The 12,560-nt window shown below is 36.0% G+C and overlaps 1 protein-coding gene across 3 annotated transcripts in view; it reads right to left on the bottom strand.

The window, feature by feature from the left end:
- Positions 1–12,560, bottom strand: part of LOC125681177 (5-hydroxytryptamine receptor-like) — a 64,852-nt gene that overhangs the window by 3,712 nt on the left and 48,580 nt on the right. For all 3 annotated transcript variants that reach the window (XM_048921143.2, XM_048921142.2, XM_048921141.2), the window contains exons 3-4: positions 11,946–12,055; positions 5,804–6,705 (exon numbers count right to left, since the gene is read on the bottom strand). In XM_048921143.2, coding sequence (XP_048777100.2) covers positions 5,804–6,705; positions 11,946–12,055 — 1,012 coding nt within the window. The remainder of the gene's footprint in view (positions 1–5,803; positions 6,706–11,945; positions 12,056–12,560) is intronic.

Below are 12,560 nucleotides of genomic sequence, written 5' to 3'. Positions count from 1 at the left end.
AGAAGTTGATTATCTGTTGCATTGATATTTGCAAAGGTTTTTTCCCCCTTAAATTTCTCCACATGTTTGCTGAAATCTTTAATAAAACCAACATTAGCATACAATATGTATGTAGAAGTTTCAAATATCGTATTAGTTTGGTTTTTGAAGGTCACTTGGCAGGTAATATTTCATACTGGGTGATAACTTTTGCCATATAGGCAAATTGATAATGTGAACAACTACAGAACCTCCGAATGGAGGGTATACGAGATATCCTCAACAAAAACCCTTCTCTTCCCCAAGGTCGTTGAGAGCGGATGATGGAAACATAACTTGGGTTGTATCTTGCAGTAACTCCAACATTTCATATAAAGTACTGTTTTATCGTTAAATCGACAGCTCCATGTAAAGTTCGAGAAATACGGAAATTGAACAAGGCTTGCAACAAGGCAGAATCCGAATCAGCGCAGCGAAGTGCCAAACCAATAAACGGTAAATTAACAACATTGCCTGTTCCGAGGATCGGGACATGATCAGTAGAAAACACAGTCCAAGGTTGACAATAAATTTGTAAGGAAGTGCACATGAAAGGGAAGTAAACCAGCATCGAATGACGTGTTTTGATTGGGTATTTACGGTACAATTTCCCTTTTATTCCTACTTGTGTCTAAATTTTAAAAGAAATCTTCCCCCGATTAAGAGAAAACATCGTATATAGGGAAAATACGATTTTTGGTCAAAACCACTGATAAAGGATATTTCACATTCTAAGTATCCATGTAATTCATAATTGGTTGTTGATTTGCAGTGTCTTAGTATTGTATACTAAACCCCTCTTTATAAGATCTAACTAGATATCTTTTGCAGTAAAGAAAACTTGTATTGTTTAACTTATAAGTCTTTATATCTATAAAATGGCTGCTCTCAGCGAAATTAATGTTTTATTATCATATGCCAAATACAGTGTATGTGCAATGGGATTTTGATATTTTCCTTCTAAACAACTTTCTTTTAATGGTGTCGTTTGGTAGTCTTTGAAGAAGTTTTGAAAATGCTGTAGAATGAGAAATTGGTTTCGTAATCAAGTTAGATGGCTTAAAAGTGGGATATGTTCTCCTTTAGTGAGTGCTGAATTATTCATTTACATAAGACCATATTCCTTTTTATAGTATAACCATATTCCTTTTCATTTGGCTACAGTTGGATTACATTTATCAATTCTAGCAAAACTACAAAGAACTGTAGATCAATGTTCCGCCGAGGGACGTGCGTACCGAATATTACAGGGTGTTTCTAAGATGGGGATCAGGTTGATCGAAGATACTCTGACAATGATTTGGCATTTCTACTTTAATAAATACTCCGGTAGTACAAAGACAATGCTAACATCAAACAAATCACATTTATAGAGAATATATCAATCTTAATTTTTTTATTAGATCTAAATAACAAGGACCATAGTGACGGATCTATGGTTTTCTAAGTTTGAGTGGGAAAATAACGAAACGCTTGCCACAGTATTACAAAGGAGATATACTCTCATACATTGTAGTAGTAATATAAAATTCTTGAAATATTTCAAAGGAAATATACACTTGTCGCAAACATGACACCTATTTCTTGATAAAATTCATATGTTTTAAAGTTGTTTTTCTGCATATGACACAAATTTAAGAAAACAACACTAAATGTAATCACAGTAGGTTGTTATTTGAGCACGTGTATTGTAAATGATATCTCACATAATGCATTCTAAAACCAACTTGCATCATGTACAATTTCGGATACAGATGCATTGGAAAAACAACAGTATAGACAAAGGCGCGATAACAATTCACAGACATTTACCCCCAAACTCCCAAGACATTGTATGTTTAAATTAGAATCGACCTACTTAAATATGTCTCCGTGTCGGACGGAAGTGCTTACTCGTCTCAGAATAGGACAGAAATATATACATTATAGAATGAAGAAAAGTGATTCCGGAGAGGGTTTGTCCATCAGAGAGATAACCATGGTGATAAATAAGCATACATCGTGAACTAATCAAATAGGGGTGCCAAGACCAGGCTGCTTTTGGTTTACAGTCTCCACTCAGACGTGCATATAATGTATTATAGGAATTTCTGTTTGGCTTCCAGTGTGGTCGACAGTTCTTTTGGACCGGAGATACGATTAATGACACGAGGGAAGTGTCTGATTATGGTCTAAATATGAGTCTATGTGTATATATGTAGACTGGTGAGTGTTTATAGTCGTATATACTGGATCCAATCCGTATCGGATTCCATCGGGGCTTTTCTGGATTGTATGGATAGGTTTTTGGTGTCAGATGTATAGATAAACAGAGGGATTATGGCATGATGCTCCAATGATCTATCAGTTTGTGATAGATAGATAGATAGATAGATAGATAGAGAGAGAGAGAGAGAGAGAGAGAGAGAGAGAGAGATACATAGATAGATAGATATGTAGATAGATAGATAGATGATTACATAGATAGATATGTAGATAGATAGATAGATGATTACATAGATAGATAGATAGATATGTAGATAGATAGATAGATAGATAGATAGATAGATATGTAGATAGATAGATGATTACATAGATAGATAGAAATACGTAGTCATCACAACCCACATACGAAGTCATCACAACCCACACACAGTACTTCACAAAAATGAAATATTCATAATACGTGGATTTCGACAAAGACTTCCGTGGAGGATATAAAGACATCATAGCTCTCGACTGAGGTTCGGCTGGATATTTGGACTGATGCCTTCACTGAATCTCGGAGCAGTCCTTCATAATTCATGTCTGAAAATTTAATTTCAGCTTCGGCCGGTTCTAGCAATTAATGTGCACTTAGGTGACACTGCTGTTCGCTTTGAACAGATAAGAGATTTGACTACAAGTAAACTTACTTTCTATATCTATCAAATTTGCATTGCTTACTGTCTAGGTATGAACATCACTATATTTTCCGTTCAAATGATGACTTCCATGGCACAATATTTTCTGAAATTGAAGAGTTCCTATAGTGTGTTTTATCAAGTTACTGATATATTATATTTCTACATACCTACTTGAATATCGCTAATTTAGTAATAGTTTATTTTATGGAATTTATATACATACTTAGACGGTAAATATTACAGCATTAATAGTGACACAGAGTTGGTTTAATAGTCAACTAACTCATTAAAGCAAACAGCAGTGTCACCCACATGTAAGTGCACATTAATTGCTAGAACCGGCCGAAGCTGGAAGTACATTTCCAGACATGAATTATGAAGGATTGCTCCGAGATTCGGTGAAGGCGTCAGTCCAAATATTCATCCGAGCCGAATCTCAGTCGAGATGTATACTTAGGAAGTTTTAAGTTTTATTATAACAGTGAACATAAAATAACCCTGAATTCCATACATAAGACACCTCGTAGCGACAAAATAAATGAATAAAATAAAATAAAGGAGCGAATCGAGGAGCCGATTTTAATCACATTGCACGACCGTGTTTCTTTTCGTATAAAAAATAACCCACTAAATTCTTTCTATTTGAGAAAATATTTTACTTCACCAGGCACTGTGGATGAACAGATCAACCCCGATTTCCTCAGTCAAATATGATAGTATTGAAAATTTTAAGCTGAGAAATATTGTTTAATATCATGATTAAAATTACATGTAGTAATAAAATCTTAGAAATAATTATTATAAATAATGATCTAAATTGAAATTTCAAAATATATGCATTTTAGCAAAAGGTCGGCCAAAATTTCCTAAACGTTCTAAAATGAAAAACATTTCCGAGGTTTTTTTTTTATGGAACCGTAATAACATTGTTTTATATCACATTTTGATGAGAAGTAACACCTGATTACGCTCAAGGTCATTTTATACCCCAGGTCAAGGTTACAATATGTACCCATTTCACTTTGGATGGAGGAATGCACTCTATGACGTTGTGAGATATGGACAGTAAATCAGAGGTTTTCAAATATGTATGTACAGACATCTTTACAAAAAACGTTTATTTGAATTACGTATCCCTCAACTATCACGAAAATTTCATGAAAAATATGCTCAACTTCGACCCCCCAAATTGATGAGATGTTGATATTACGCTTACTATCCTTGAAATTGATAAATTGAGTACGCCATCTTCGTTAACAAAATAACTTTTGTACAATACAGGTTGTTATCAACAGTACATATATAGTATGCATGCTATGATGCGATATTTCCTTTACGATCTGTAATCAAATTCTGTTGCTTTCTTTATCTGTGCTGACATATAGTTTTCTAACATTCATATCTTAAATATAAAAAGTTCAATGGTAATTTTTTTTTTCACTTTTCAGAAGATTCCACCCTTAAATTATATTTTTCGAACACACCGAATAACACGTTGATTTGATTGGTTGTCTCTATAGTACGACTTCTCTAGTAAATAACACGTTGATTTGATTGGTTGTCTCTATAGTACGACTTCTTTAGTAAATAACACGTGGATTTGATTGGTTGTCTCTATAGTACGACTTCTCTAGTAAATAACACGTGGATTTGATTGGTTGTCTCTATAGTACGACTTCTCTAGTAAATAACACGTGGATTTGATTGGTTGTCTCTATAGTACGACTTCTCTAGTAAATAACACGTGGATTTGATTGGTTGTCTCTATAGTACGACTTCTCTAGTAAATAACTCGTGGATTTGATTGGTTGTCTCTATAGTACGACTTCTCTAGTAAATAACACGTGGATTTGATTGGTTGTCTCTATAGTACGACTTCTCTAGTACTCCCTCTATTCCACTCTTTGGTGTTATTTTAAAAAATATCAATAAAATGGAATAAAACCAATATTCGTGATACTAGTATCTAATGAACAATGTTTATTTGATAACTTTGAAATGAGACACTCTAGTATTTTAGCTGATCATTCGACGATACACAGTGAAAGATACTAAACTTTGATTTCTGCAATGCGTAAACCCTAATTATACTAATAAGACAGAATAGAATATTAGGAAATTTGATCACTAGTACTCTGACCAAAGAGCGTTTGAATCTTCTAAGAAGTTTGCACGATAAACTTGGATTTAAACATAACGTCTCTGACGTGTAGGTCCTGGGTCCGAGCCCCGTCCATGCCTTAGCCCCGTTGAACCTCATACATAAAATAGGTAGCGGCTGTTTTGGGAGTAAGAGCCGCAAGTCTTTCGGATGATACCTTAACGTCCCAAGTCCCTTGTCACGGCTGGCGTTTTAACGAACCTTTACTGTCATGTCTCTGAGCGCCATACATTGACCAAACTATATGTTGCACTTCTGAGTCAACAATTATCAGAGAGTCGTAAAATTGATAAACAAACAAAAGAAAAATACCTAAAGATAAAAGAAGAAATTTTTTAGCAATCTCAATTTTAAAGTCAGTTTTCTTTAATTACTAATTAATGAAAACTGCGATTTGATAAGCTTTCGTGCACAACTGATCTTAATAGCTTGCTTGGCTTTGATCCTCGTTTTTTATTTCGTTGGGTACTATGCGCAACGATTCCTATGTTTACCCACATCAACAACAAAACTAGTTTGTTTGGGTTGTTATGTGCAGGGATTCGTTGTTTGTTTTCTTTAGGAACGTCTTGTGTATTGATATTGTTTTAATTAGACATGAGGAGCGGGTTATAATCAACCCCATACAACCTGAGCTGTTATATATAGTCTGCATGCTGCGATGTTAATGAGATATTTCTGTATCTTTTCATGATAGTGACAAACATGATTCATGACAGACAAACATTGATATACCTACCCAACACAATTGCTAAGGTTTTTGTGGCTTTGCGTTCTTTACGATTGGAAGATTTTTCTTTCCGCTTCCGGCTAGTGCGCATGTGGAAATTAAATTTGGCCACTCCACGTTTGTCTTTTCGTCTCTGTGCATTTAAGTTTCGAGCATTTGAATTTAATGTACATTCATTATCATTCACAATTGTCGCTCTTGATTTAACTTCGTTATTTTCACTGAATTTGGTTTCATCGTCCGTTTGAGTTTCAGCCACGCATGTTCCATTTCCGTTACCATCAAGTCGAATCTCAACATGGCGAACTGCCACTGGATTAACTATTAACGCACCGACAACTCCATCGTCTTCGCAATCTTCACTTCCGGGACTTTTCTGACCGCTTCCGTCGTCATTATATCTGTCACTAGAATCGGAATTTACGTTTACAGACGGTTCCTCGCTAATTTGCATGGTTAACTGAGCCGACGATTTGTTAGTATTATACGTTGATAGTTTTCCGTTGTCTATAGCAACATTCAACTGTGTTGTAGAAGACGGCTCCGCCCGACCTGCGTTCACAGTCGCAGAGTTTTCTATCACATTTGCTTCGTTTTTAAGTTTTGATTTTTTGGCTTTTTTGTACTTATTGGCATGTCGAGCCCGTAAATGCAGCACACGGTATATTCGCCAGTAGAGAAATATCATGATAATGGAAGGAATGTAGAAGGATCCCATCGAAGAGTATATGAGAAAATCAGAGTTAAAGAAAGCACACATTCCTTTCTTCCTTATGGCTGAGTAATTGACTCCCAGGGCTATGGGAGCGGCAATCGCCAGAGATATGATCCAGGTCAGTGCAAGAGTCACAAACACGCGCTTGGAGTTCTTGTGTTTGGAATACTTAATAGGCTGGGTCACAGCGATGAATCTGAAAAGGATTGAGATATATACTATTTCAATTTTGCTATTGTAAAAAATCTGGCTGAAGCATATTATCAAGAGACCCTACTCCTCGATCTTGAAGCTACAGTTGCTTTCACTGTCATGAAAATGGTAACTGTTGTTATACTGGTAATTATAATAGTAGTCGTTGTCATGATAGTAACCACTGTACTACCAAAGCGGTCGTTACTACATGTACAATATAAACGGTGGGACTTAAAACAACAGACACTACACGGCAGCACATAAAGTCGACACATTTAACTTTTAGTTTCTCTAGATACGTTAAAATTTAGACCAATTATTGTGGTCCCATCCTACCCCTCTGGGGCTATGGTTTTTTTTTTAAATGTATGAATTACCGGTATTTCATACATAATTCTTTTTGAAAAATGGGCTTTGGTTCAATGGTACTTCGAAGTTTTATAAAACACCCACCCTATTTTCGTTATTTCCCATTACCTTCCCCACCCACCCACCCCGTTGGGCAGAGGCATGGTCAGTTATTGGAACTAAGGTGAAATTCCTTTAGCCAAGGATAATTCGTTCCAAGTTTAATTAGAATTGGTAGAAATGGCGTGGACCCTGGAGTACAAACAGAATACTATGGGGGATAGTCAGTTGGTGCATGCACAAGTGTACGTTTTTACCGGAGCCAATCGGGGCATTGCTCGGCCTTTTCCGTCAAGTCCAGAAAAAACTCCTTGTCGACTTCAGGAAAAGATTGCACCGGAACTTGATGACGCGACCATTATTTATAGATACGACCTAACAAGGTAGCACGTGACCGTACGGAGGGGGTTTTATCGGAATCAGCTACGTTTCATAAACAAGAGAATTAAAAATATACTCTGTATGGTTTGTGATATAGGGCTCACGGCGGATGTGACTGGTTGACAGGGGATGCTTACTTCTCCTAGGCACCAGATCCCGCCCCTGGTATATCCAGCGGTTCTTGTTTGCCCAACTCTTAATTTTGTATTCCTTATAAGAGTTATGACATTGATCACTGTTCATTATTTTCACCTTTTCATATTTGGAAGAACATACATCATGCACGTGGAATATAAACCAATGCAAAAGGAATTTACAGACAATATGGAAGAAGAACGTTGAACACTTAGGTAAAGTTAGATGAGGGCGTAGAATCATCCAATTTCTGCCGATTACATCACATTGCGATAGTAGTAGCTACCGTGGGTGGATGCCAAAGTATTTTATATGGGGATGATATACTGTGAAAGGTGAAGGTAACGAACAGTGATCAATCTCATAACTCTTACAAGCAATACAAAACAGATAGTTGGGCAAACACGGACCCCTGGACACACCAGAGGTGGGATCAGGTGCCTAGGAGGAGTAAGTATCTCCTGTCGACCGGTCACACCCGCCGCGAGCCCTATATCCTGATCAGATCAACGGAGTTATTCGTAGTCAAAATCAGTGTGCCAAAAACGGTCTAACAATGGGTATGAAACACGTCAGACAGAATTTGACCCAATGATAGGTTGTATTTGCAAACTAGATCGTTATAACGATCATAGATTTTGCGAAATGCTGACTTTAATCGAGACTGTTGAAACCCTTTTACCATCAACTTGTTCGTCAGTAGCAAGTCTCTTGATTTTTATCATGTGAAATAAGCAATGAAGAGTGAACTTATGAATCGTGACAAGTAAAAAGCACAAACGTAGAACCGCCATTTCAAAACTCTCTTTGAGAGGCAAATCACACCACACCACAAAGAAAGCTTCCGCGTTAAAAAGCATGTCTTCGAGGTGGAACTTTTCCTGTCAAGTTCAGTTTTGTTTTGTTTTTTTGCTCTTAAAATATAACTTTTCTTTCATTTTATGTAATTAAGCAGAGTTTAACCCACTCCAACACGAACTTAAACTTTACGGTATCAGGGCCATATTTCTTCTCCTTTCTGATTATACCTAATTAGTTAGAAATACTATGGAAAAGTAGCTAACCACCTCGGCTTAATGGTGTATTTTCGTTTAATCCTTCATTGCACATAAAAGGCCATGACAATGTAGAAAATGTAGATTCTGATTCAATTACAGTGTACTTTACACATCATATATAGAGGTGATGTTACTGATCAGTCATTGGACAGATGGAGCACCTTTTACATATGTGATATATACAATTCTATTACCTGAAACTAGTATAATTGAGAGTGTATTATATCTATTCAATGCAAAATAAAAGATACTACTGTTCAACCATTTAGCGGGTTCATTGAATTGTTATCAGTGACCAGAAAAAATAATGGGGATTTTAGTTAAGACACATCACATCGGGTAATTTTATCATCATATATTTATCTAACGAATGTTATTAATCGAAGTTCTGGCATATATTTTTGGTTGGAAATTATTCATTTTGATAGAGATTAAGTATTCTTTCAAGTATGGTGTATTTTCTTTGTCCACCACAACTCTAAACATCTCTTGTCAATGTATATCTACTTGATATGTGCATAAGATGTATTTCACAGATTGGTTGCGCTTAAAATATTATGTGTAAAATCCAAAGATTCTATGTCACAAGAACATTCAATATATTATATAATCTTCATGATTTATGAGTGATTTCCTAGAATATTTCAAACTATCGTTTTATAGTGTGAATCAAATATATAATCTCATAGATTCTTTAAGGAATACACAATTAAGAGTAGGTCAAACACGGATCTAGAGACACTCCAGTCAGGTGCCTAAGAGGACTAAGCTGCCCCTGTTGACAGGTACTCTATGTCTTGAGCAGGTAAAGGGGGTAATCTGTAGTCAAAATCAGCATGTAAAGAACGGCCCAACAATTAGTATGAAACGCAAATCAGATAGCATGTGACATAATGAAAGGTTGTTTTTGCAAATTATATAATTATTACGACCATAAAATTTGCTAAAAGCTGACTTTAAATGAAACTGACGAAGCCCCTGTAACATAAACTTAATTATCAGTCTGTCTCGGTTTAAAGGTTGATGATATGCAGAACATGATCTCGCGTATCAAATCAGTTGAGAGAAGTAGGCACCATATGCAGATGATACATGTAATGGAATGTTGGTAAATTGATATGGGAAGCTGACGATGAAGAACATGAAGTCATCTCGTTTGCCACAAAGTTGAGTTATTAGTTTACCGTTAACATCTATGTTCTATAAAATATTCACATATTTCTATTTCTGACACGAAGCACAATCACATGAAGACCAAATGCCATTCGAAAAACTTGTAAACCTCAAATCAAAAATTTGCCCCTTAATAAGGAAAATTCTTCACTGTATGTACTATCAACGAGAGGATCTGTTTTGAAACTTTTTTAAATGTCTATAACTTTTAGGGTCAACGGTCAATACTCGCCACTACCAAACCCTCCTCTTTCACATTTTTCTCTTAGATATCAAAATAACATGACCATTTGTATCTTTAAGCAGAAAATCACAAATCAAACAGATAAAATCCCATTTATATCGAAAATAAAATGCAATTCTAATCGATTAATTTCAGACAGGCAACCTGAGTATTGAGGGTAAGATTACAAAACGTTTTAACATGCCAGGTCCTTCTCCATAGAAGACTGGCAGCTGGCGCTGATTAATCTTGTTTCTATGAACTCGAACTCAATCTACGACAGTATGAAAGAGGATAAAACATACAGCATTGCAATGTCTTAAGACTGATTGATGACAAACATGTACACTGAAAGCAAAGAATAACATATCAAAGAAGAGAGGTATCAAAAATACAGCGACAGAGTTGAAGAATTTTGAATAGAATGAGATTTGTCAAATTAACAAAAACTGGTTGTCTTTTTTCTTGCCTTCAATGAAAAATAGACATCATACTCCGTGTATTGTTCTGAAGAGAATAGCGTAGAGGACTAGATGAGAAAATTTGTTCAGTAATTATGTTAAAAGAACCCAGTAAATTAGCTTGTAATTTGACATTTCTTTAAAATCAACAATACCCAAGGGCAGATTACTCTAAAAAAAAAAACGCACATGAAGAATAGTCCATCATTTAGTTGCAGAAATTGGATATCATCTCAGCAATCGTTTAGGTTTTTTTATTTGACCAATAGCAAGCATACCCCTTTTACTGTCTAATATTTAGCAAATATTGGAATTCTTCAATGCAAAATACATAAAGAATCTTCAAGTCTATCTAAACACATTATTTGGGGCCTACGTTCTTTTCCCTTCCTTCCTCTCTTTTTTACTTGGTCATGTATGATAATCTGGGTCTACAATGTATGTTAATTAAAATTTGTTTTAAATAATCTGACAGCAAACGATGAATTTCGTGGTAAGAGTCATAAGTTCAAACCTATTAAAAGAAAATCGACAGACATTGAAGCATTTTTTGTCTCTTTTTATTTCCCCATTTTGTCTCGTTTTCTATCATCCTCCATCCCCTTCCTGGGAGTCAAGATGTCAAAAACACGATACTGTGACACGGCATCTACAGGCTCTGTTCTCGTCCTATATGTAAGCCTATTGGAAACCAATAGTGATAAAGCACCCAATTATATAATAGCATGGTAAAAAGGCACGAAAACTTAATTTTTCAGACATGAATGGCACTTGCCAAGTACGATAAGAAACGCGTTGTGGTGTTTTTTTTAACATGTTGTAAAATTCATAACTATGGTAATAAATTCTCCAAAGAAAGTGTGTAGTGATAGTAAAGAACACATTATATATACCACGAAATTTATCGTTTGCTGTCAGAGTATTTAAAACAAATTTATATATAATAATATATATTTTGTGTTTAATAACACGACAACTAAATGGTAATGAAGTAAGTTGAACTTCTTATTTTTTATGCATGTGTTTTGCACTGATAGTTTAGTGAAACAACACACGGTTGGTGCAGTCTGTACCAAAACACTGTGTCGTTTACAAACCAATGGATTTCGGCGTGTCACACCATTGCACTTTGGCGTGTCAGATCATTGCACTTTGGCGCATGAGTGTGGACCATCGCACTTTGGCGTGTCACACCATCGGGGATTGGCGCAGACCATCGGGGTTTGGCGTGACCATCGCACTTTGGAGTCTTATATATATATATATATAAAAATATATATATATATATATATATATATATATATATATATATATAATTTAAAAACACTGGTACATGTATCAAAAATGCTCTATTTCTATGAAGTTGATTTTCTCGGTCACTCCAATACCCACCGCCACTTACCTATCTACACTAATGGCTGTTAGGTTCAGAATGGACGCGGTACAGGATAGGACATCAGAAGCTACCCAGGCGTCACAAAGAATATCGCTTAGCAACCATATTTGGGTAACCTGTCAAATACAAAAAGATCAAATAGAGAAAACAAAAGAAACATGTTTTCATCTACGACAGCCCTTAAGCGCCATAAAATCAACGGGCATCTGTCCTTTGTCGTTTTTTTGGGGGGGTGGGGGGTGGGGGTGTCGTTATCGAATACGACAATACTCGTGACATATTCTCGAGCAGGGCAAAGACTTTAACATGCTTGTAACTGATATTTCATTTTCATTAACACAAAAACGCAAAGCAGACGTATACGATCAAGGGAGGCAATACTAGGGGTGAGGGTTGTGTATATAACGGCCCGCCATCGATCAAACGTCACCGTCCTCGTCACACCAGTGATTGATTTTCCTCGTTAGCTAACCTAGACATGAAATGAACAATTCCACTCAAGTATGGCAGGAGATGAATTTTCCAACTTGAATGCTGCTTTGCAAAATGGTCAAATTGTGAGCAGATTACTGACTACTGACAGCAGGGAGAATCAGTTGGACAACAATGAGTGTTGGGGGA

Source organism: Ostrea edulis, chromosome 2 (assembly GCF_947568905.1).
Source record: "Ostrea edulis chromosome 2, xbOstEdul1.1, whole genome shotgun sequence".
NCBI classification, from domain to species: Eukaryota; Metazoa; Mollusca; class Bivalvia; order Ostreida; family Ostreidae; genus Ostrea; species Ostrea edulis.
The sequence above is the reverse complement of the archived record's forward strand: the minus strand, read 5'-3'. Positions and strand labels throughout refer to the sequence as shown.